Source organism: Phocoena phocoena, chromosome 19 (genome assembly GCF_963924675.1).
Source record: "Phocoena phocoena chromosome 19, mPhoPho1.1, whole genome shotgun sequence".
Lineage (NCBI taxonomy): Eukaryota > Metazoa > Chordata > Mammalia > Artiodactyla > Phocoenidae > Phocoena > Phocoena phocoena.
The window spans coordinates 25,997,691-26,020,467 of NC_089237.1; the positions used below are offsets into that span (position 1 = coordinate 25,997,691).

The 22,777-nt window shown below is 48.5% G+C and overlaps 1 protein-coding gene across 6 annotated transcripts in view; it reads left to right on the forward strand.

Moving 5' to 3' along the window:
• The window catches only part of HNF1B (HNF1 homeobox B), a 52,459-nt gene that overhangs the window by 23,979 nt on the left and 5,703 nt on the right, over window positions 1-22,777 (forward strand). For 2 of the 6 annotated variants that reach the window (XM_065897923.1, XM_065897920.1), the window contains exons 5-8: window positions 7,159-7,319; window positions 12,220-12,352; window positions 15,993-16,187; window positions 18,628-18,746. In XM_065897923.1, coding sequence (XP_065753995.1) covers window positions 7,159-7,319; window positions 12,220-12,352; window positions 15,993-16,187; window positions 18,628-18,746 — 608 coding nt within the window. Of the gene's footprint in view, window positions 1-7,158; window positions 7,320-12,216; window positions 12,353-15,992; window positions 16,188-18,627; window positions 18,747-22,777 lie in introns of all 6 variants that reach the window. The other 4 variants (XM_065897919.1, XM_065897922.1, XM_065897921.1 and 1 more) reach the window with 3 other exon arrangements.

A 22,777-nucleotide genomic window follows, 5' to 3' on the forward strand; every position in this document is an offset into this window, starting at 1 on the left:
AAAAGGGGGAGTGGGTTTATAAGGATGCTCTACTGGACCCATCAAGACTGGCCTAATTCCTCCTGGTGCCCCTACCCCCAAACCTCTGTTTTGGCTTCATAAGAAAGACAGCTCTGTCTACTTATAATTGATGGACACGGTTGTTTCCTTTTGCGGAGAGCTTTCTCCTCTGCACTCTCCCTCCTGCCTGGTTTTAAATTCCCAGTTTCCAGACCCAACAGTGCCAGGCTGCACTCTGCGTGAGGTCAGGAACACAGGGGAAGAGTGTGTGTGACAGAGCCCCGGCCGGTTGAGTAATGTTTACTCTGTTGGTGGCTGGGACACTCACTCGAGCTGGCAGCGGTCCACCAGCCAGAGGAACATTCCTGCACTATCAGGGATGGGAGATTGGCTTTGAAATGTCAAGAGTGAAAGGCAGCCCACCAGATTCTGGGCACAGCTCACAGACCCCAGTGAAAGGGACCCCCAGGCTTCAGGCTTAAAGGCCACGTGGGGTCAAGCTGAGCCTCCCACTGCCCAGGAGACCGCTACCTCCCTCTTTGCTTCTTTCTAAAAAAGCAATTCTGGTCATGCTTTCTGGGCTGACGCTGCTGTTCTGTTTGCCCAGCATTTTCTTTCTCAGGGGAACCCAGTGCTTCTCTAACCTCATTTTATTCATTCATTATTCTGGCTTCCGAGGAAGGGAGATCTGTATGCCCATTTTACAGATAAAAATGCCAAGGCCCAGAAGTTGACTGGCCCAGAATCATCAGAGAGATGAGAGAGTATGAATTTAAAGCGGCTGGACACTGGTGCCCAGTTGATTTCTGGAGTTGTGGAACTGGGCTCTCAGCTGGTTTTTTTTTTTTTTTTTTTTTTTTTAGCCGCACCACATGGCTTGCGGGATCTTAGCTCACCAACCAGGGATTGAACCCGGGCCACGGCAGTGAAAGCGCCGAGTCCTAACCACTGGACAGCCAGGGAACCCCCTCAGCTGTTTTTTTTAAACCATTTTTTAAAATTGAAGTGTAGTTAATTTACAATGTTGTGTTAGTTTCAGGTGTACAGCAAAGTGATTCGGTTATACATATATATTCTTTTTCGGATTCTTTTCCCTTATAGGTTATTACAAAATATTGAGTATAGTTCCCTGCGCTATACAATAGGTCCTTGTTGTTTATCTCTTTTATATATAGTAGTGTGTATTTTTAAAAATTATTTATTTATTTATTTGGCTGCACTGGGTCTCAGATGCGGCACATGGGATCTTCATTGCCTCGTGCGGGATCTTTAGTTGTGGCATGCCGAACTCTTAGTTGCGGCATGTGGGATCTAGTTCCCTGACCAGGGATCCAACCCGGGCCCCCTGCATTGGAAATGTGGAGTCTTAGCCACTGGACCACCAGGGAAGTCCCATAATAGTGTGTATATGTTAATCCCAAATTCCTAAACTGATTTTTGAAGCTCGTAGAGAGCCGGATTAGATACCCAGGGCTCTATGGGGTAGTCCAAGCCCCTGAAGCACAGGTTTATGAAAAGTTTCTGTAGTTAATTACACCCTGGGATCCTCCTGGGAGGCAGTTGCTTCCACCTTTGAACACAGGGGCACAGTCAGTCCTATAGAACCCAACATACCCATCATAAAAACCACTGTGCTTTGCAAGGTCACACAATAAAAACCACAGGACTTATGGGAAAAAAATGGGGTTAAGGGCACAATACTCAAAAGCTTTGTCGTTGACACCTTTTAAAAAAGATAAGAATCTAATTAAAACATTAGCAGAGTTTTACACCTGTTAAATGCCTAAGAAATACATAAACACTGTACAACAATAAATATGGCACTTTACCTTGAAAAAGGCCTAAAGTTTGCCCATTGAAGTGAGCATCGGAAGGGCTGCAGCTGGTGAGTTATTGTGAGGCGGGGGACGGATGTGGCTTACAGTACATGCAGTGAACTAATGGTAGCTGGTAGATGTTTGAAGAGCGTGAGTGTGTGTGTGTGTGTGTGTGTGTGTGTGTGTGTGCATTTAGTGTATTCCTATGTGAATGGATAAACAAGTTCCTACTGTATAGCACAGGGAACTATATTCAATATCCTGGGATAAACCATAATGGAAAAGAATATAAAGAAGAATGTATATATGTGTATAAATGAACCACTTTGCTGTACAGCAGAAACTAACACAATGCTGTATGTAAATCAACTATACTTCGATTTTTTAAAAAACTAAAAAAAAAAAAAAAAGCAATTGTAGTATATTCCTATGTGGCTCCATTCAGCTGGGTGCAGATTTCTGAATCCCTCACATATGAAATTCATGTTGTGCTCAAGTTATTCCCTAATATATCAATAGAATTGGAACCAATCCGCACTGTTAATACCAATCTGACCGCAGAACTGACTGTATTTTCTCCTTCTGCCAGAAGGGATGCTCCCTTGTTCTCTGGGGCAAGGATCCTCAAAGCACCTGAGGGCTTATTCCCTCATTCAGTGAATATTCACACATCAGCCCCTCTGCTAGGCTCTGAGGATGCACTAGTGAGTAAAAAGCCATCTCTTTGAGAGGGAGAGAGAAGGAAACATATCCTCAGAGCATTTTAGTGCAGGGCGACCAGCTCCTGCTGTAAGAGTCTCTACTGTATGTTAAATACAAAGAATGGAACAGATAACTACCTGGATGAGTCAAGGAGAGCTTCACAGAAGAGGTGACGTTTAGCCCTTTTAAACGATGGGACACGGAGAAGAGGGGAAGAGCTCTCCAGGCACAGGGAACAGCATAAGCAAAAGCACAAAGGCAGGAGATGGCAGGGTCTGGCTGAAGAGTGGCAGGGCTCTGACCTGGCTGTATGGGATGTGGTGACAGATGATACCAATAAGGCAGACTGGAGTCACAACGGCCCCATTCTGCCGTTGAGGTGTTGGGGCTTTTCCAGAAGGCGGTGAGGAGCAGCGTTAGGTTTCCAAAGAGTGCAGTGACGTGGTGCAATTTTGTCCTAGAAAGAAATCCCAGCCTGCAGTAGTGTGAAGAGTGCCCTGGATTGGGTGCTGGTACAGGAAGGCAGCGTATGGAGAGGCTGGCTTCTGGAACCGTAAGCTTCCTTCATGTTTTGTCACTTCTGACCAGTCATGTTGGATGGAAACCAAATGATTTGTCTCTGTCCCACATGCTGTCAGGAGTTCAGAAATGGCATCATCACCCATGATGCCGAGACCTGGGAACAGGTGAGAGTAGACACCTCCTCTCCAAGGCCTCAGGGGTGTCTCTAGATTCCAGCTAAGATGCCTTTGCTGCTGGACGTACTTGCTGTGGTTCTTAGGGCTGCTGATAGGATGTGGCCAGTTAGTGACTTGAGCCAGGAAGTGAGTGGAAAGTACACGACCACCTTCTGGCCTTGTCATTTCTCCTGCGGGACCTCTGTGGCTATTAGCCTGGCATCTTCAGTCAGTCACTATTAAACCAGAGCCGTCGTCGTATGTTCGTTTTCAGAGCCTGCAATGGTGAAGGGAGAAGGGAAGGTGCCATTCCACTTCTTACAGGCTCCCTGCCACAATGCCTAGCACAGGATAGGTGCTCAATGAAGTTTTGTGAACTCAGCCTTCCTAAAAATGTCCCCAAATAGGAGGAGACAATCCCCAAATAGGAGGAACAGATGTGTCTCGAGTAACTGCTGTGTGCCAAGCGTGGCCTGAGTAATTTCACGCCCATAACTCATCCAATGACCAAAGGGATGGAAATCATTAACAATAAAGAAACTGAAGCTCAGGGAGGTTAAGTAATTCCCCCAAGGTCACACAGCTATTATGTGGTAGAGCCAGGATTTAAACCCATGTCACCTGGCACCAGAGCTTATTCTACTTTGGTTCTCCTTTCAAGTGCTCTTCTGAGTTTGTGAAATACACAAGGACCTGGCCTCTCCTTCCTCTAACGAGAACACCGATTTCTGGTCTTGCTGGCAGAGATCTTGTGATACACCCTCCACCTCCGCACCCCCTTTTAAGGCGGCTGGCTGATTACAGCCACCCTCTCAGGAGCCTGAGTGATTGCCAAATTCCTGGTGAGAGGAGTGTCAGTGGGAAAAGCTACAGGTGCACCTGCAGCGGATAAGCAGCCTCGTGCCCAGCTCTCACCACACTCTGGTGAGAACAGTGTGGTGATGATAGCCCCCTCCCCACAGTAGGCACTCCTCTGACTGAGAGCTGAGGGAGCTAGAGCTCACCCAATACACTGATGGCCGAGCTGAGTTCAAAACAGGGATCCCAGACACTATCTCTCAACCAGAGGTCCTTAAAGGGAGGTGCAGAGGTCTAGGCCCATCTGTCTTTGAAGAGAGCAGCTCCATCATTATATTTCTCATATAATGAAGTTCCGCGGGGGGAGAAAACTAGGTTTACAAAGTACAGCAGCCTTGGGCTATGCTGCCGAGATTCTAACAAATGGCTCCTGCCTCCCTCCTGCTAGGCTCCCTTGTGAAGAAGGCTTTTGTTTCCTGCAGATATCTTTGGTTAATTATTTTTAAATAAATAATTACGTAGCCTGGGGTAGGGGAGAAGTCTACCCACGACCCATATTCGATCACCAGAGGACTGGCCCTCTTCCTTCAGCCAAATTAAATAGGCGAAAACGAGCGTCTGTTTGACTTGAGACTGAATCAATGATGGGGACAAGCTGGGAGGTGAAAACACACCTGACTCCCAGCGTTATCACTGCTCTCTCAGGAGCAGAGCATCTTGGGGAGGTAAATAGCTGGTCAGGGAGTCAGAGGAAGCAGGAGAAAAACAGGGTGAAGTCCAGTTTCTCCAAAAGGAGAGAACAAGAGGGCCAGGGGCCAGGCCTCCCTCCCAAGTTGCTTCCAGGACAAAGCATCAGTAGTCGCAGCAGAGCTGGATTCTTTGGAAATGATTCTCCGTGGAAAGGTAATTCCATCCAGTACTTGGAGCCTACTGTTCATTGTCCAGAGTTCTAGAGTCTTAGGGCAAATATCTTGGGCTCCATCCCTGCACCAGCTCCCTTCCTGCAGCATCCCTAGCCGTGTTTGCCATTTATTTGGCATTCTGCTGAGAGCTTTATAGATGTTATCTCTAATCCAAACTAGCCCTATTAAGGAAGCGTCCTCTCCACTTTATGAGAGGAAACAGCCACAGAGGGAGAGAGTGATTTTTCCCAAGATCACGCATCTGTTAAGAGCAAAGTCAGGATTGGAACCCTTGTTTGTCCAGCTCCAGAGCACACGATCTTCCCGTTAGCCCTCCTTGTTAGAAAGTCCTTCGTTTAATTGATCTGAAATCTGTCTCCTTTTCTACTGGACCCAGCTGCCTTCTGAGCTCACAAGTTCCAGATCTCTCTTCTCCTAAATAAGCGTCTTGCTGGGAACCCGGTGGCAAATATGAGTGGAGGAAAAGGACCTAATTTAACTCAACGGGATGGAGTAGAGGGTGGTAAAGAGGGGACCTAGGGGCTACAGGTAGGTGCAGAGGAAGACAGACAGGGCTGGGCAGGCGGTGTGGGCTTGGAGACGTGGAAGTCTTTCTTCCTCTTAGCCTCATAGTTCCTGTTCACCACCACCACCAAAATATAGTGCTCCAGACCTATAACTACCAAACTCCAGTGCTGGCCCTCTGCCAACGCCCCCACCCCCAGCAGCCCCTTGAATCAAAGGATGGGGAAACAACCAATAGAAGAAGCCCACAGAGCATGCATCAAGCCACTTCGTAGTCAAACAAGTTGCTCCTGAAGGTTAGAACCCTGCCCTAGCATTTGTTTGTTTTCTCCCCAGCCCTCTTAAGCTCTAGGTCATATCAGCCTTGGGGAACGTCCTTTGCACAATTCAAGGAAAACCAGCTTGGATCTCCTCTTGGCAAGCTTTGTCTTCGTGATTAAGAGGCTGCTGGTTAGGGCAGCTTGCCTGGCTCCCGGGGGTGCGGAGGGGGACTTCTGTAGGCTCCTCGAGCAGGTGGGGCTCCAGGTGGGGCAGGGGGCGGGGCAGGGGGCGGGGCAGGGGCCAAGCGGACCAACAGAACTCGGGTACTTGATACAGTGGTGTTTGATCCTGGGGACCTGGGCAAAAGGGAAAACGAAGGAGAAGCTGGCCCTCCTCTCCAAATAATTCCGTGCCTAAGGCATTTGGTCTCCATCCCTTGCAGGTAGGAACAGGGTCCCCCGAACCTTTCTGTCCAATCCAAAGCATAAACCAGAACACTGTCTTTCTCAGCTTTGAGCTGAGGGTGAGATACCCCAGCTACCCCTGGCTTCGTCTTTGGCTGTTTCACGGGCACATCAAGCAGGACTTGGACTCTGCACACTGGGCCCAGGTTCTCTTCCCCCTTCAGCTCCCTTCAGCCGCCTGGTCTCTGCCCAGCACTGTCCCTTTCCTGAGCACAGACCTGCGCTTTGGTTCCCGAGCGAGAGGGAGGGTCAGAGCAGTGACGTTGTACACATGCTTGGTTCTCCCCTCCCTTGCAGACCAAACTGCAGTGGTTTACTAGGCATCCACCTCCTGCCTGTGCATGCTGCCTGCCCCACCTCCCAGCAGACACGCCTTCCCCTGGGCCCTGGAAGTCAGCCAAATGGGACCCCACCAAAGGAATGTGAGTTCCAGAACCAAAGACTCCTAGCTTCAGCCCCATCCTGACCCTGCTCCACCTGTGTCCCCCTGGCCTCTTGGGCTTGGCCAAAATGGTGGTGCACAGAGTCTGGTGCATTTTGCTGTGGCCCTTATAAGGGTCGCTGGGCCAGTCCCTCTCTGTAAGATCCATCAACTCATGCTTTGAAGCCTTACTTGGCCAAGCGATGCCAGGGAAACATTTCTAGAAGGCATTTTGAAGAACAAAAGAAATACGCCAGCCAGAAAGAGAAGCCCCTAAATCCCAAACGAACTATGCCGAAGCAACAAGAATCAGAATCCATTCATTTGTTCATTCGTTCGTTCATTCATTTGACAGATATTTATTGAGTGGCTACCGAGGGAATACAGCAATGAACAAAACAAAACAGATAAAAACATCCTGCCCTCATGGAGATTACATTCTAGAATTCAAGCAGAGGCCGTTGAACCTCTACCCTAGAGAAAGACAGCGGATAGAAGGCAGCTTTTCTTCCCTGTCATCCACCCTAGAAAGCAAGCGTTCTCGGGTCAGGTGGCACTAATATTCGCTGTTGGGTCTGCCTTGTTTTGCAGGAGTGCGCTACAGCCAGCAGGGAAACAATGAGGTCACTTCCTCCTCAACAATCAGTCACCATGGCAACAGCGCCATGGTGACTAGCCAGTCTGTTTTACAGCAAGTCTCTCCAGCCAGCCTGGACCCGGGCCACAATCTCCTCTCACCTGATGGTAAAATGGTGAGTACACCTGGGCCATTGTAGCTCTGGAGCTGATAAGATAAGAGGCAAAACAAACACAACTTCTCACAAGGCCTGCCTCAAACAATGAACCATTGTAGCCTCACAGGGGAAAATGGGGGCCGTCCAGAGTTGGAACGGAAAGGTAGAACCGGTGACCCAGCCTTTGGCGGGTGGAAGAGGTGTTCGGTTTGAACCCAGCCAATAAATCTGACAGAGCCCTGCTCTCGTTTTATTGATTGAATGCCTCATAAAGGAGCAAAGCGGGTGGGACACTGTTTGTTTTGGGGCTGCCAGTGACATTTGAGTTGATAAAATGCTCATTCAGTTTTTTAACCCAGAGAGCCCCAGCGAGCCCCGTCTTCCTCTTCACAGCCCCCTGGTCCAGGCAAGGAGGGTAGTTAAGTCAGGATTGAGTGGATGGCGAGAGGTGGGGAAGCTTCTGGCACGGGGGTTTTGAAGGACACTGGACGGCAGTGAAGATCGCAGCACAAAATGGCAGGTGGGGTGGGGCGGTGCTTACAGGGTGAGTGGGAAACACCAACTTTCAAGTTACAGTGACCCGGGTTCAAATCCCAGCTCGGCACTTAATAGCTGTGTAGCCTTGGGCAGGTTCTAGCTCTTTCTTTCTCATCTATAAAAAGTAATAACACTAGGTTGTTGGCGGAACAAAGGTGATAACACGAGAGGCACGGTGTTGGGGACGGTAAATATTCAATGAACGACAACACGGTTGTTGTTAGGTGAATGTCAGTATTATTCTCCCTAAATGAAGTTGTCTATACCCATAACCACAGCCCAGCCCCAGATGTCAGCTGAGCAGCCCCGTCCGGTGAGGAATAGACTAGTTGATGTTGAATTTTCGACGTTCTAATCCTCAAGCAACACAAGTGCAGCAGGGGAGGGCGGCTTCCAAGAGAACACAGCATGACGACACTAGGAAGGGTAGAACGTGGAAAACTTGATTCTTTGGGTCATGCTCTGTGTTTCACAGGAGGGAGGAGCCGTGGGTTCCTGGCTGCCAAGCTCAAGGTGGAGCCGTATGCCTTCCTTCAAGGTGTCTGACCTAGAGGCGGGGGGTGGGGGTGGGGGGTGGGGGGGGTGGCGGGCAGGGAGCCGATGCCATTCTAGACCTTGACGTGTGTGCCGTGTAGGCAACACAGGAATGGTGAGTCACAGGTGACTGAGTCCCCAGCTCCCTGGAGGAAAAAACAAAGTGTAATATCCGAGGGGAGCGCCAGGCCTGGCCAACTCTAGTTTGGGGACTTGAGCTGATCGCTCCCTGGTAGTGGTCTCTGCAAAAGGAAACGAAAGATGCTCCTAGGGGAGCCCTTTTGCAGCCCCCTTGCCCACCTCTCATCCCTTAAGCTTCTTCTTTGGCTGCCTTGTGAGACCCAAATAAGTTAAAGGATTGCCCAGACTTCCCTGGAGGAGGGGGGCGGGGCTTGCGGGAGAGATCTTGGCTTCCCAGCAGAGGAAACAGGTCTCCTCTCCTATCGCTTGAAGGTCCTTGGGGTTTCCCTGTGAGCCCTCCCGCCCTTCCTCCAAACAAGCAAACTGCCTCACCCAGGCCGGGGCGCTCCAAAGGCAGCCGCAGGGGACGCTTTTTTCTTCCTCTTCTGCTCGGCAGCGCCCTAATGAGCAGTATGTTATTGGATTGATGATTGACCAAGACAGCACACCTCAACGTTAGCAAACACCTGGAAGCTTGTTTGCAGGGACCAGCTTTTCTCTAGTTTCCAACACCCTGGCTCATATGTTATGTCACTATCACTGGATGCCCAAATTCAAGAGTCTGTTTTCGGTTAATATATAACAAGCCCATCACAGATCCTGGTCCACCAAAGACAGGAGTGGAGTATGGTTTAAAATAACGCAGCAAGGGAACTAGTGTGTCCACGTCTTGGGTTCTGTTGTTTATCAGCCACAGGATGGACGTTGCTTAACTTCAGTTTCCTCATCTGGAAAATGGGGGATAACAATGCCTGCATCACCGGGGTGGTGTAAGGCTTGCCTGTAGCTCTGCTGTTTTGGGGATAAGACCCATCCAGGGAATGACTGTCTCCGTGTGCTGACCTGTGGTAGGATGTGCGTTTGAAATCTTCCCACAGGGATTGGTTTTGGAAATAATGGTGATCCATTTGAGCTTTCTTTTGTTCTATTTGGCCCCCACCCCATGCCCAAATGGCATGCGTCCACAAAGAGCTGGCCGGGTTTCAGATTGCAGTCTGTGTCTGTTGAACCTTGTGTTTTAGAAAAGCACATGCTGGATACTTCCACAGTATCAAAGCAGCAGAGCTTAATAGTGAAAAGCTCAGGGCTGGAGGCAGATCGCCTGCTCTTCATGGCCACTATACCACTTGGGCACATTTCTTAACTTCTCCAAACTTCCGTCGTCTTGTCTGCAAAGGAGAGTTAATAGTACCAACCTTGTAGATGGTAGGTGTGTGAAGCACAAAGCAGAGGACTGTAAAAGGCAGCGTTGATACCATTCAAACTCTCTGGATTATCCTGTGAGGATCATGACAGATATTCTTGGCAGCTCCCTGGCTTCCATCAGTCCTGAAGGCAAAGAGAAGATGATGGTTGCATTTTAGAGTGGGAAGGAGCTTGACCAAGGTGCCCCCCAAAATAGTAAGTGGATGGGATTTAAAGCCCAGCAGCACTGGGTTCGAATTCTGGCTTCCTCGCTTACTAGTCAGGTGACACCGAGCTGCTGTCTCAACTCTTCTGAGGCTCACTTTCCTTCTCTTTTTAAAAAAATTTTTACTGAAATACAGTTGATTTACAATTTTGTGTTAGTTTCAGATGTACAGCAAAGTGATTCAGTCATACATATATAAATATATATATATATTTTTTCACATTCTCTTCCATTGTAGGTTATTACAAGACATTGAGAAAGGCTCAGTTTCTTAATCTGTACTATAGAGCAATAATCATAACGCCTTCCCTATGTGTGCCATTAACTATTGAGAACAAGCAGTGAAAGCACTTTACAAGCGCGAAAGCCATACACATTTAAATTGTTTTTATCACTAGCACCCACGTTTCTCTTTCACCGTTAAAACCAGACGTTGAAATGGCAGATTACTGTCACTCCATTGACTTTCTCCAAAGGACTGCATTACTCAGGGCAAGTCTGAAGGCAGGTCACTGATTTTTTTTTTTTTTTTTTTTTTAATGACTCTGACATTTTGAAAAACAAGTCTAGCAAACAAGCTGGTTCTCTCTTGTTTGATGTGGTCAGAATTCCTTCTTGGTCATGTGACCCCTAACTCATGTCTTGATGCTCATTTTAAAAACACAAACAAACCTGTTTGGTTTTTTCTTTCTTTCTTTTTCAAATTCACCTTGGAAGCTATGGGGTTGATCAGAAGGGCAGGCAAGAGAGAGTGTCTTCCCCCCTGGGTGCTGGTGTGAGACCTATAGTCTAAGGAGCTCTGGGTCACAAGGGAAGGAAGAAGGAGAGGGCAACTCAAACATCTGATGTATATATCCCAACCCTAACCCACCTGTCAGCATTCCTGATGCCATCAAGAATGTCTGAGTTATTTCAGAGTGAGGGGGACAGTCCTTTCTTAGTAATACTTTTAAAAATTATTTTAAAACTATAAATAGTAAGCTACTTTATCACGAATAAAAATTTGTTGTGTATGTGTGTTTTGTGTGTGTGTGTGTATGTGTGTGTAAAACTGAGAACTCCTTATAATTAATGGGGAAACATTGGAAGCATTTCTGATAATACAGAATCAAAGTAAGTACATCTATTACCTCTGTTACTGGTTAATACTACTGGGAAAATTCTAACCAATGCAATATGACATGTAGACGTATTAGCACCAGCAAGGAAGAGACCCAATTAGCAATATAGGCCTGTGATGCCGTTATATATACACTTGGGAAAATGAAGAAAATCAATAAGGAAAAGACACTATTAGGAATAAATAGAAGGACTCAGAGTGGCCTTGGACAAAAATACACAAAACTCAGTAGGTTTCTCTTACTAATCTGTCATTAAAATATAATGGTGAAACAGAGTAGGGGTACCTGGAGCCAAGCCTCATTTAGTAGCTTTGTCATTACAATAGTGGCTTCCTGCCCCCCCCCCAAAAATTTTTTTTTAATGTATAGTAGAGATTTGGGAAAAGTAGAGAAGCCCAATAATGGCTGATCTCCCCCAGAAAAACCTTAGTAATAATTATCGGGTAAAAGTCCTCTGTAAAAAGTAAGAACTTGAATTTTAGAGTCAGACAGACTTGGGTTTGAATACAAGAGTTACCATTTACTAGTTGTCGGATCTCAGGCAATATGCACCACTACTCTGAGCCTCAGTTTTGTTATCTGTGAAATGGAAATGGCAGAAAGTATCTGCCTCGTGGCTCTAGTGAGGTTTGTGAGTTAATGCATGAGCAGTGCTTCCTAGAACCTGTACTCAGTGAAAGCTTCCCTGTGCTCCTGCCTGGGCCCTAATCTGCTACGCTAGGGAATCCCAGGGCATCTCTTCAGCTACTATTTTTAGCAATCACATGTCTTTAGCACCAATAATATAGAGGGCATAGAGCAGAACAGAGGATACTTTCAACATGAGCCAGAGACAATCATATAATACACATGGGCTGAGGAATCTCTAAGGCAAGCTAGTAATTCAAAGGTAGTCAACAAACAGAGGCGCATGAGGGAAGGGATTATGGTCAATATTACTTACCACTCCATCCTCTGTACCTAGAATGGTGCCTATCCCTCACTTGGTGCTTAATAATTGTTCCTGAATGGATGAATGAATGAATGGACCAGTGAATTAGCCGTGCCAAGGAATTGCTGAGCCACGTCATTTTGGACACTGCTCTTTGCAACCCTGATTCTACTCACGCTGCTCTTGTTTTTTTCTCTCCAGCAGATCTCAGTCTCAGGAGGAGGTTTGCCCCCGGTCAGCACCTTGACGAATATCCACAGCCTGTCCCACCACAATCCCCAGCAATCTCAAAACCTCATCATGACCCCCCTCTCTGGAGTCATGGCCATTGCACAAAGTAAGCTCTGTTCTTGGTCAGAAAACTTGGGGGCAGGGAGAAGCAGCATGGGAAATGAGTCAACCTGATTTTAAAAAAAACAGAAGAACTAAAGAAGATCCCTGTAAAACTCACCCAACACTTGTAGGTTTGATTCAACTCGTTTCATTCCTTATTTCTCTCCTCAACAAGATTTGGATTGTTTAGCCTAAAATAAGAGAAAATTATGGAACGGAGTTGAATCTTGGTCACAGCTCACTAGCTGTGCATTGTGGGTCAAATCATTGAAGCTTTATGAGGGTCAGTCTCCTCATCTGTAAAATGGGTTGGCAATCCAATGACCATGTGTGTAGACATGCCTGTAAATCGATAAAGCATGAGTATGTATAATATTGTAGCTTATACTTTTGTCTGGTGTTCATTCCTATCCCTAAGTATGTGGTGGATTTTCCAGGAGGTTGGGTTGTGTTGATGTTTCTTTGTGTTGGCCAAGATGGAGCAAGACATGAGGGGCTTCCTTCTTAAAGGGGAATTTTTTGTGGTCGAACGAGACCTCCTTGGCCCACGGTGAAAACATACTGAGAAGGGACTCTGCAGGAAACTGTCACAGCATCTCTGAGCCTTGACAGATTTAAGGAGAAATAGGTTGTGTATGTCCCGGACTGAAGACAGGGAGAGGGGTCAGGTCCTTCCAGCCCCAGCAGCTCGCATCCCACAGAGAGTCCGTCCCCGTCCATCACAGATGGGCCATTTCAGGGCACAGGAAGGCTGACACGGCTGTGCCAGTGGATGTCTCTCGCAGAGTAATAATGTTGATGGGTATTCAGCATATTTCAGCCTTACGGTAACAGCTCAGGCCAAGTCTTCCTTGTGACCCAGGGAAGCATCCCTGAGAAGTCTCGGGAAAGGTCTAAGGGCAGTACATCGCTTATCTTTCTTTCACCCCGGGGATCGCCTCTCTTCCTAAACCATCTCTAGTCAGGGTAGCAACTCAGATCACTTCTGAAGAGAAGGACTTGTGCTCTCCTTGAGGGCAAAACAGGGCTAGGCCCCTAGGAGACACAGGAGTTTACTGAATGAATCAGTGTGGCTCTCTCTGTCCTCATCAGCTGAGAGATTGATGCCCTCCCCATTGAGTTCTGTAAAGCGAAGTGGGAAAGGAGAAGCCTTTAGAGGACTCACAAAATAAAGTATTTAAAATTTGCTGCCTTTTCACGGGGCCCTCTCCAGCAATATGGTAACCACGCTAACACCAGGGTTTGAGAATGAGATAGGATAACTGAAACCAGCTTGCTTACCTTCTAGAAGATTTGAAAAGGCCTACGGATAAGATATCCCACCTATATTTTTACAACCAAAATGATACACAAACTGTCCCACTTACCTTCTCTCTTCACACGTCCAGCTTTGGCTGACACACACAGTTATATATTTTCTTAGGCACTATCTGAATTAAAACTTTCCCTGGAGCTATTACATATTTTTCTGTTTTGTTCCTCCTAATTTTTCTCACCCATACTTCTCTACCTTCTTACAATAATCTTAATCTCCTACTGCAGACAGCCAACACCAGAGTACGTTGACCTTAGAAGGGTGTGTGTGTGTGTGTGTGTGTGTGTGTGTGTGTGTGTGTACTTGAAGCGTGATGAGGGTCACCAGAAAACGTGGCTGAGATGCAGTGGTCCTACCCCATGGAGCGTCAGGATGAAGAATCAGTTACGAGTCCAAGCTTGTACTGCTCTCCACATGACAGGCCAATAAACCGAGAGATGAGTTTTGGGGCAAGGAATAGCCGACTCCTGTCCTGTTGAGTATGTGGGCCCTGCCTGGCGACTGCCGAGGCCCAAGGAGAATGTGATAACAGATTACCCGGCAGTGCCAATTCCTCGTTCTCTACTCACCTACTGGACTGGATAACATGCTTCTTAAGCAGGAACCAGTGCCCAGAAAACAGATGGAAAGGCCAAGAGTCATACTTCGCAGGAGTTCGAATGACATCAGTGGCTCTCCGTCCTGGAATTGAGGCACATCAGGGTCACAGACTGTGTTGAAAATAAAATTCCTGGGCCTCACCTCTAAAGTGTCTGACTCATTAAGTCATGGGTGAGGCCGAGGAATGTATATTTCTTAAAGTGCTCCCCAGGATAATTCTAAAACACAGGCAGGTTGCAGAAGTATGCCCTCCACTGTCATCCACTCTAGACAGCATAATTTGCTTTTCTGGGCAGAGATTTCCCAAAAAGAGCAGTGGCAATGGGCTCGGGGAGACAACAGCAAATCCATGGGGCTTCCTCGGGTACTGAGACCTTACGCAGAAGGTAGGAAAGGGAAACAGGAGATCATGGTATCAGGTGAGACACTGCCTAGAGGAGAAGCCGAACCCCTGGGGAATTGGAGATAGCACTATTCTGAGCGCTCAGAGGACCCCACCTCCCCAGTCCCAGCCAGGAGAGCCAGGAGGGGGCTTCTTCCTCTTCCCTTCTGCTCATGGGTCTCACCTTTTAGGTTTCTGATAACAGTATCAGCTGGGCTCTGAGCAGGCAATCGTTGAGGTTTTTGTGCTATCTCCATGGAGGACTGCCTCCTCCTGTGAACCTGCTTATGGAACCCTCTCCATCTCAGGAAAGGCTCTCTAGGTGTCTCTTCCACATTTGCCTAAAAGAGACCTTTCTCTGGGATTCCTCTTCATCGCATTCTTCCCCCCACTTCCCAGAAAGCAAGGTCAAAGGAACCTTGGCAGTTCCAGGAAAGAGGTCCGGGTGTCTTTCCCCTGATCCTCACATCCCCACTCCCACCCTGCCTCAGGTGTCTTCCCCAGAGTCCCGCCCAGGGAGGCGATGGAGGGTGGGTACCAGGGACCTGATCTTTGCAGTGCTGGCCCCAGTTCTACAGAGACCTTAGGATACAGACACAGTACAGAACCACGGAAGCCCTCATCCTTCCAGAACAGAAAGCAACACCTACTGGAACTGCCAACCTTCAACTTACTACTTACTCCTTCCAATACCTGGTCCTTTTGAGGCCACCAGCCCTGTGCTGTCAGATAAGATATACCCTTTTCATGGACTGATTGAGTTGCAGTGTTTTATCCCCTCTCTGTTCCAGGCAAGAGAATGAGCATCTGACCTCTTTCGGGTTTTGCACAGCCCGCTAAATGAGGGGCTTCAGGCTCCATACCTCCAGGACTGTGGAGGGGGTTTTGCTTTTTATCCAAATGTGGGTCCCTGAACACTCCTGCCCCCTGCTGGACAGATATATCTGGGCAGTAATCTGCACCTTAGTGTGGATGCCTTTAACTCTGCTCCCTCAGAGCCAGGCGTGGATGGAGCAGGCAAGCACAGGGCCCTGCAACCTCAAGGGAGCTAAGTTTGGGAGGTCACAGGACAACTTTGGGAGACTCGCAGGTCTCCGTCAGATCTGTTGAAAGCCCATTTGCATCCACAACTCGCTGTGGAATTTGAGCAAGTCAACTTAATCTCTCTAAGCCTCAGTTTTTTGGTCTATAAGATGGGTCTATAAAATTGCTTTCTGTGCAGTCTCTTATGTAACAGCCTCAGCCCAGTGCCTGGCAAATAGCAGGGCCTCCGTTGATGACCATTCACATCTGTTCACCTGTCCTCCTCCCTGAAGCCATCTCTAATCTTCCCTCTTGTTCACGCAGGCCTCAACTCCTCCCAAGCTCAGAGCGTCCCTGTCATCAACAGCGTGGCCGGCAGCCTGGCAGCCCTGCAGCCCGTCCAGTTCTCCCAGCAGCTGCACAGCTCTCACCAGCAGCCCCTCATGCAGCAGAGCCCGGGCAGCCACATGGCCCAGCAGCCCTTCATGGCCGCTGTGACGCAGCTGCAGAACTCACACAGTAAGGGCATGGGCAAGTCGGGGAGGGAGCCCAAAGGGACCTCAGCAGCCGAGCTCTTCCCTCTGTGGGTCTGAAGTTTCTTGGAAGCTTATTGGTCTGGTCACTTTTCCCTACCTGTGATCAACAAAGCCAATGTCTCAAGCATAACTCTTATGCAGTGCTGTGCCTTTTCTGGTCCTCTTCTCTACCCCCAGGATTCCTGGGGGAAGATTTGATGAAGACAATTAAGGCCTATATGGAAAGGGGAGCTGGAGATAGAGAGTAAGGGTAGCTTAGATGTGGAACGAACTCATGCCCCCTTTCCCACCCTGGCCCCCGTGGAAGAGACCCCCAATCAAGCACAGCCCCTTTTCCCAACGAGCCTCAACTTAGCCTTTTCAGTTCAAAGTTCCAGGCAGCTGTTACCAAATGATCAGACTTGGCATATAATTTGCCTCCTATTTGCCTTCTCTGAAACTGAAAAATCTTCCAGAGTCCCCACACCCTCCAGTTTCCACACCCCCAAACATCTCCAATCAAGAACCGTGAACATGGGCAGAAAATACCGCCTACACATCATCCTGCACAAGGAATATTAGAGTTTCTGCCCACCACACAGAGGCTGCCTCCCGCCTCCAATTTCTACACCTACCCCAAGTCTACCTTTCAACCATTTAGTTCCCACCCACCCCCATCCCCCGTGTCTCTCCCCCTACCCCCTCCTGAGCCCCAGACCCCCAGTGCTCTGGCCACGTCAGGCTGTAGTCCCTGGCCTCTGAGTCTGGGGAGAAATCATGGAAAGGATGGCTTCCCTGCTTCAAGCACAGTTACCACAGGGACACCAGGGACGTCTGTGGAATAGAGTGATAGCCTTAGGGTCAGACAGACCTAGCTGTCTGATTAAATCCTGGCTCTGAGCCTTACCAGCTAGGGAGCCATTGTTAAGTTCCCTAGCTACTCCTCAGCTTCAGTTTCATCCTCGTAAAATGGAAATAGTGTGCACGTAGAGTGATTAGGGAAATGAAACAAAAATAGGTATGAACTGTGTTTGGTAAGCGTTAAGAGTTGTAAAAATGCAAGTGATTATTTATTAAGGGACTCCTTAATAGAAGGAGGCAGGGATGGGAAAGAGGATTTCAGTTTCTCCTCCGGCTGCCTCAGGCAGAGCTGTGGGTCTGAGGGAGACCAGCCAAGTTCAGCCTTCTCCTATGCTCGGGGCTCTATTCCCAGGCCTGCGGAGCTGGTTTCTAAGTACCATCTCACATTCCAATCACATTTTCGAGGCTTTAAAAAAATCTACCACAGCCTGTAGCAGAGTCTGGGACCACAGGTGTACCACTGCCCTTCCGTCCAGGGCCAATATGCTCCCCACTTGCCCCCGCCCCTCACCTGGGCAGGATTCCTCAGTGGCGAGGCCCGGGTATGACAGTCGGAGAGTGGTCACCAGTGACCTGTGGACTGCCATGGCCCAGCTGGCCTGGCTGGCTCTGAAGAGATAGCTCACGGTTGCCCCAGGCCGGGAAATAACCAGCCTCCCTCCAAGGGAAGGGCAGGCTGAGGCGTCGGGCTGTGACCTTCACCCCCGTTCCCAACTGGAGGACTCCTTGGTAGAACAAGCTGGTCCCCTCCCTCAAGGCCAAACATCCACATGCTTTCTGGGTTGGTCACGTGACCTGGAATTTCCATGACTCTTATGGATGAACTAGCATGAGTCAAAGGTTCCAGACCTGGTGGACACATGCTAGAAAAACAGAAAGTGAGCCACATGGTCCTGGAGGTTTTCTTGGTGTCTAGTCTCATTTTGTCCATCAGCCTTCATATCTGTGTGATGTCATAAGGCATTCTAGTGCAAACTGGAACAGCCCAGAATTATACAAGTCATGACATCCGTGTCCATTTACAATTATTAATTAATCTACAGTTGCTAGCACGAGACCTGGTACTTGAGTCATGGCAGAAACAGTAGGCAAACAGGCCAGCTCCTTCATTTTGCCAGCTAGTTAGAACTTTTTTTTGCCCTAAGTTCTCAGTTGTACCGCATATACCTAAGGATCACTTGTTGATGCCCAGGAGTCTAATACTTTGTTGAAAGTCAGGGGGAAAGAAGTGCTCCCACCCCAGAAGTGCCATCCACCACTGCATACCAGGCACTGTGCAAAGCTGTTGGTCTATTTGGTATGAAGTGCTTTAAACACAAACTCTTCTAATCCTATATCATTCCCATTTTAGAGGTGAGGAAACTGAGGCTAACTGAGTTGATTAAGGAGCCAGGATTTAAACGCATGGCCGTTCTTTCTGTCACATCGCACTGCCTTGCCAGACATAACCACCACCGCCACCTTCCTTTTATCTGCCTGGGGAAGCAGGAGCAGTGGTGTGGGCTGGAGGTGGCGGGGGTCTGTAGCTATGCTCACCCCTGTGTGATCTACACCTTGATTTTGTCTTCACTCTGTCTCTCTAGTGTACGCACACAAGCAGGAACCCCCCCAGTATTCCCACACCTCCCGGTTTCCATCGGCAATGGTGGTCACAGATACCAGCAGCATCAGTACACTCACCAACATGTCTTCCAGTAAACAGGTAACGCCAGCAAGAAGGTGTGGGGGGAGGGGAGGGATGACTATGGCTTCTCATGTGCAGAGACTGCGGCAAGTGTGGACTCAGCCACAAGCGTGACCCTTCTGAGGCTCCCCTGGTACTTGCTAAAGGAATCCCTGAGGTCACAGGGCAAAGAAGACGGGCCACAGCCCGAAGGGGAGGGACTTATCGCTCCCCCCGGCATCCCTGACAAGAGCGCCAGAGTACTGAAGTTTGATCAGTTGCTAGAGACTGGATTACACAGAGCCTGTAGGCACTGAGCTTGAGTATCTCCAATGGATTGATCAGTGAGCCACAGCAAAGGTATTTCCAAGGAGGGCTCAGAAAGTCAGACCCCCTGCGGAGTTCCCTGCTTTGCAAGAAGGATCCCTGAGGATTTCCCACCAAGAGAGAAAGTGAGCAGTGAGTCCTCAGGCTGATTCACCCAGTCCAGGACCCATGTTGGACCCCCAACGCTGTAAGCTCTAGAGAATGATGAAATTCTGCCAACCCATGGGGACTCCCCAGTAGACAGCCTGGCCTTGCCAGGAACCTGCATTTACTTGGTGTTTTACAGAGAAACTTAGAATCAACTTCCTGGTGCATTGAAAGTGGGGAATCCAGAGACTTAGTCACCATGTCAGTTGATGACTAATGCCCACCTCCACATAGAGGGGATGGAGAGTAAAGATGACCCACGCTGAGGCTGCAGCTTGGACAGCTGGACTGGAATGAGATGCCGAGAGTTAGAGAACAGGACAAGATGTCTGAACACAGGTCACAATTCCAGAGTAACACAATAGGACCTTTTAGTAGCTGGGGTCTGTGCAGTGTGGGAACTGTTTGGCCTTTATTGATTGCTAGATAAGTAGGTGACAACCTTGAACTTCATGTCAGATGCTCTCGGCAGGGTTTGGTCCTGTTGACGGTCTTTTTTTCCCTCAAATCCCACCTCATCCAGCACCATGTGTTTCTGAGCAAGTTCTTTCACGGGCTCAGCCTTCTCTGTTCTTCCTTTGCCCCCATCTCCTCCTGGTCCGCCAGCGTCAAAACAGGTGGGTTCAATTCCTGGCTTTGCCACTTGCTTGGTGACCTTGACCTCGGTGAGCCTTCACTTTCTTCATCTCTAAAACAAGTCATAACATCTGCTTGTTCCGAGGATTTGATGATGTCATGTAGATTAAGCGCCTGGCACATCTTGGATGCTGAATACAACTTAGGCATCCGGGCTCTGGAATTGGGGGTGTTGGGGAGGGAGAAGTGTGTGGGACCTGCTTTGCTGCCCTTCTCTCACCCATTGGAAGATGAAAGGACAGCCCCCATCGCCCTGCCCTTCGACTCCCATGTGATTTCCCACTCTTTGTAGCGAGCAGGGAAAACATTTATCTGTGCTCACAAATCTCAGTCAGGGGGGCAGCCAGGCGCAGCAGCCCTGCTTGGGAATACCTTCCCCTTTGAAAGGTTTATCAATCCATCTGCCGCTTGGTCAGCCCTAGATGAGGCTGTGATTAATGATTCCTGTCTTTCCCAAGTTGACTTTGATGCTTGCTTGTTGAAACAAGTCCTCTGAATTCAGGAAATGGTCTCTTAATCAAAATGCTTCGAGATGCTCTCTGAGACTCTGCACCGGCTCCCAGCCGGCTTCTCCCCTCCATCGGACAGAGCGGCCAGCCGACCTTGAAGCCGCACAGACGGCCCTCTAGAACTACTGTGAAGTTGTTTCCGAGTCCCCGGACATTTCAGGAGTCTATGATGGACTCACTTCTAGGATGATGATAACATTTAGTAAGGATAAAACTTCATATAGCACTTTATAGTTTACACTGATACTTCTCATGAATATTATCTCACCATTTTCTTTTTTACCAAAACCTCCTAAGAAGTACAAAGAAATGAACTGAGGCTCAGAGATGCAGGGTCATCTGCCCAAAGTCACACAGGTGATATGCTGGAGCCAGACTTCCGGACTTTGGTCTTGGATTCTAAATCCTGGACTCTTTCCACTTAAATAATACTTGTCTTCCAATACCCATCTTTAAAACACCCGTGGTAATCGCTGCTCTTGTGGTCTTTACCGGTCAGGAACATGAGTAAAAATTAAGCCCACATACTGTATTCCAGTCAGGAAACTTTCTTCCTGCAAACTACAGGAGAAGAGGAAATAGGAAAGACAGAATGAAGTAAAAAGAGGGTAAAGATGCTGTCTCCTGGCAGCAGAAGGAACCCAAGGTGAAGAAAAGTTGTACAAACTCTGTTCCAAAGGCAAAGGGTCAGAAGTGAGTTCTGGAAGAGAATTGGTGGCAATTCTGCTTTTTTGTTGTTTTAAAGTAGTATTTTCCAAAAAGAGTTTCAAGGCTATTGCTAGGAATCAGGGCCCCATGGCATGAGGAGAAGATTCCATGGTCAAATTTGTTGGGGAAACAGCTGGGCTAAACAGAAATCCCACAGGGCAGGGCATCTCAGAATCTTTCCTCTGCTGATGTGGGCAGTGAATAGAGACCCATCCCGGGCAATGCTGCTTTAGAGACATCGTAGAATGCTAGGAAAAGCCAACAGGCCTGAGCCAATCCCAGCTCCTTCACCCCTGCTACACGACCTTGGGCAGTTAATTCATGGCTGTGAGACGAAGTTTCTTCATCTCTAAAGGGGAAAATCCCACCTCCCTCTTACAGAATATTCAAAGTGTCTGAAGACCATGCATAGTACAGAGTCACGTGCTCGAAGTGATAGCTTCCTCCCTGTTCCTGCCCCTTTCCGTCTGTGATCCTTTAGGAGACACCTTCCATTAGCTCCTTCAATATTTAACTCACTGCTTGGTCTGCATGTGATCAAAGGAGGTTCTGACAATAACATTTCTCAGGGTTAGGACCGTCTCTCAAGCGCATCCTGCCTCTTGGGCCCAGGCTCCAGATCCCTGCTTCCCATTCTCGTGCTGGCACAAGGATGCCCTCTCACCCATCTCCCAGGAGAAAAGCAAATAGTTCAGGGCCTCTCAAAGCACCCAGGCCCTTTGTGTGTAGCCAAATGCCTGGGCTTTAGTAGATGTTCAGTAAATATGAATGAATGAATGAATTCAGATCTAGCATTTTTTGACTGCCTCCCATTTGCCACACAGCACTCCAGACGCTTGTCCATCTTAATTTCCTGGCTAATCCTCCCATCCATCCTGCGAGGTAGAAATTTGTATGCCTGATTTATAGAGCAAAAACCTGAATTTCAAAGATGGGGAAGAATCTGCCCAAACTCACATGATGGTAAATCTGCAGTTGGAGTTCCAGACTTTGGTTCTTCTCACTCCACATCCATTAAACAACGCTCACCTTCTAAGATCCATTTTTTTAACATTTAATTTTTTTTTGGCTGTGCCATGTCACACGGCATGCGGGGATCTTCCCCGACCAGGGATCGAACCCGTGCCCCCTGTGTTGGGAGCATGGAGTCTTAACCACTGGACTGCTAGGGAAGTCCTAAGATCCATTTTTAAAGTACTCATAGAAATGACCCAAGGTTATGCCAGTATAAGGCTAAAGCCAGCATTTGACCTTGAAGCTGTCTGATCCCAGTGTTTTCCATTGTCAAGACAGACATGCCCCAGGGCCTCGTGGATCATGTTTCGGGAACCTCAGGCTGGAACTTTCTCGCTGGGAATCCTTGGCAGCTACTGCCCTCCGTCCTTTCCAGAGCTTATGCCCCATCCCCCCCTTCTCAACCCTTGGGGGCTGGAGAGTTACCACCTAAATGGGTCTCTGCCTGAGCCTCCTGCAAAACGACAGCCTGCCAGCCTGGAAACCAGACCACAGCAAGCACCAACCTTGGCTAGAACAAGTGTGGGCAGGCTGTGAGCCCACTCCTATTTCCACAACTTCTCTACCCACCGCTCCACTTCCTAGTTTACGTAGAGAGAGGTCAGGAGAGGACCCCCGGAGCAGTCACTGTCAGGGGTGCTGACGAGAAGGAGGTGGGCAGCCTCATCGTCATAAATGCCCTGCAGCTGCCCCCCACCCTCCCGACCTTCCCCACCGACAGTGTGGGCT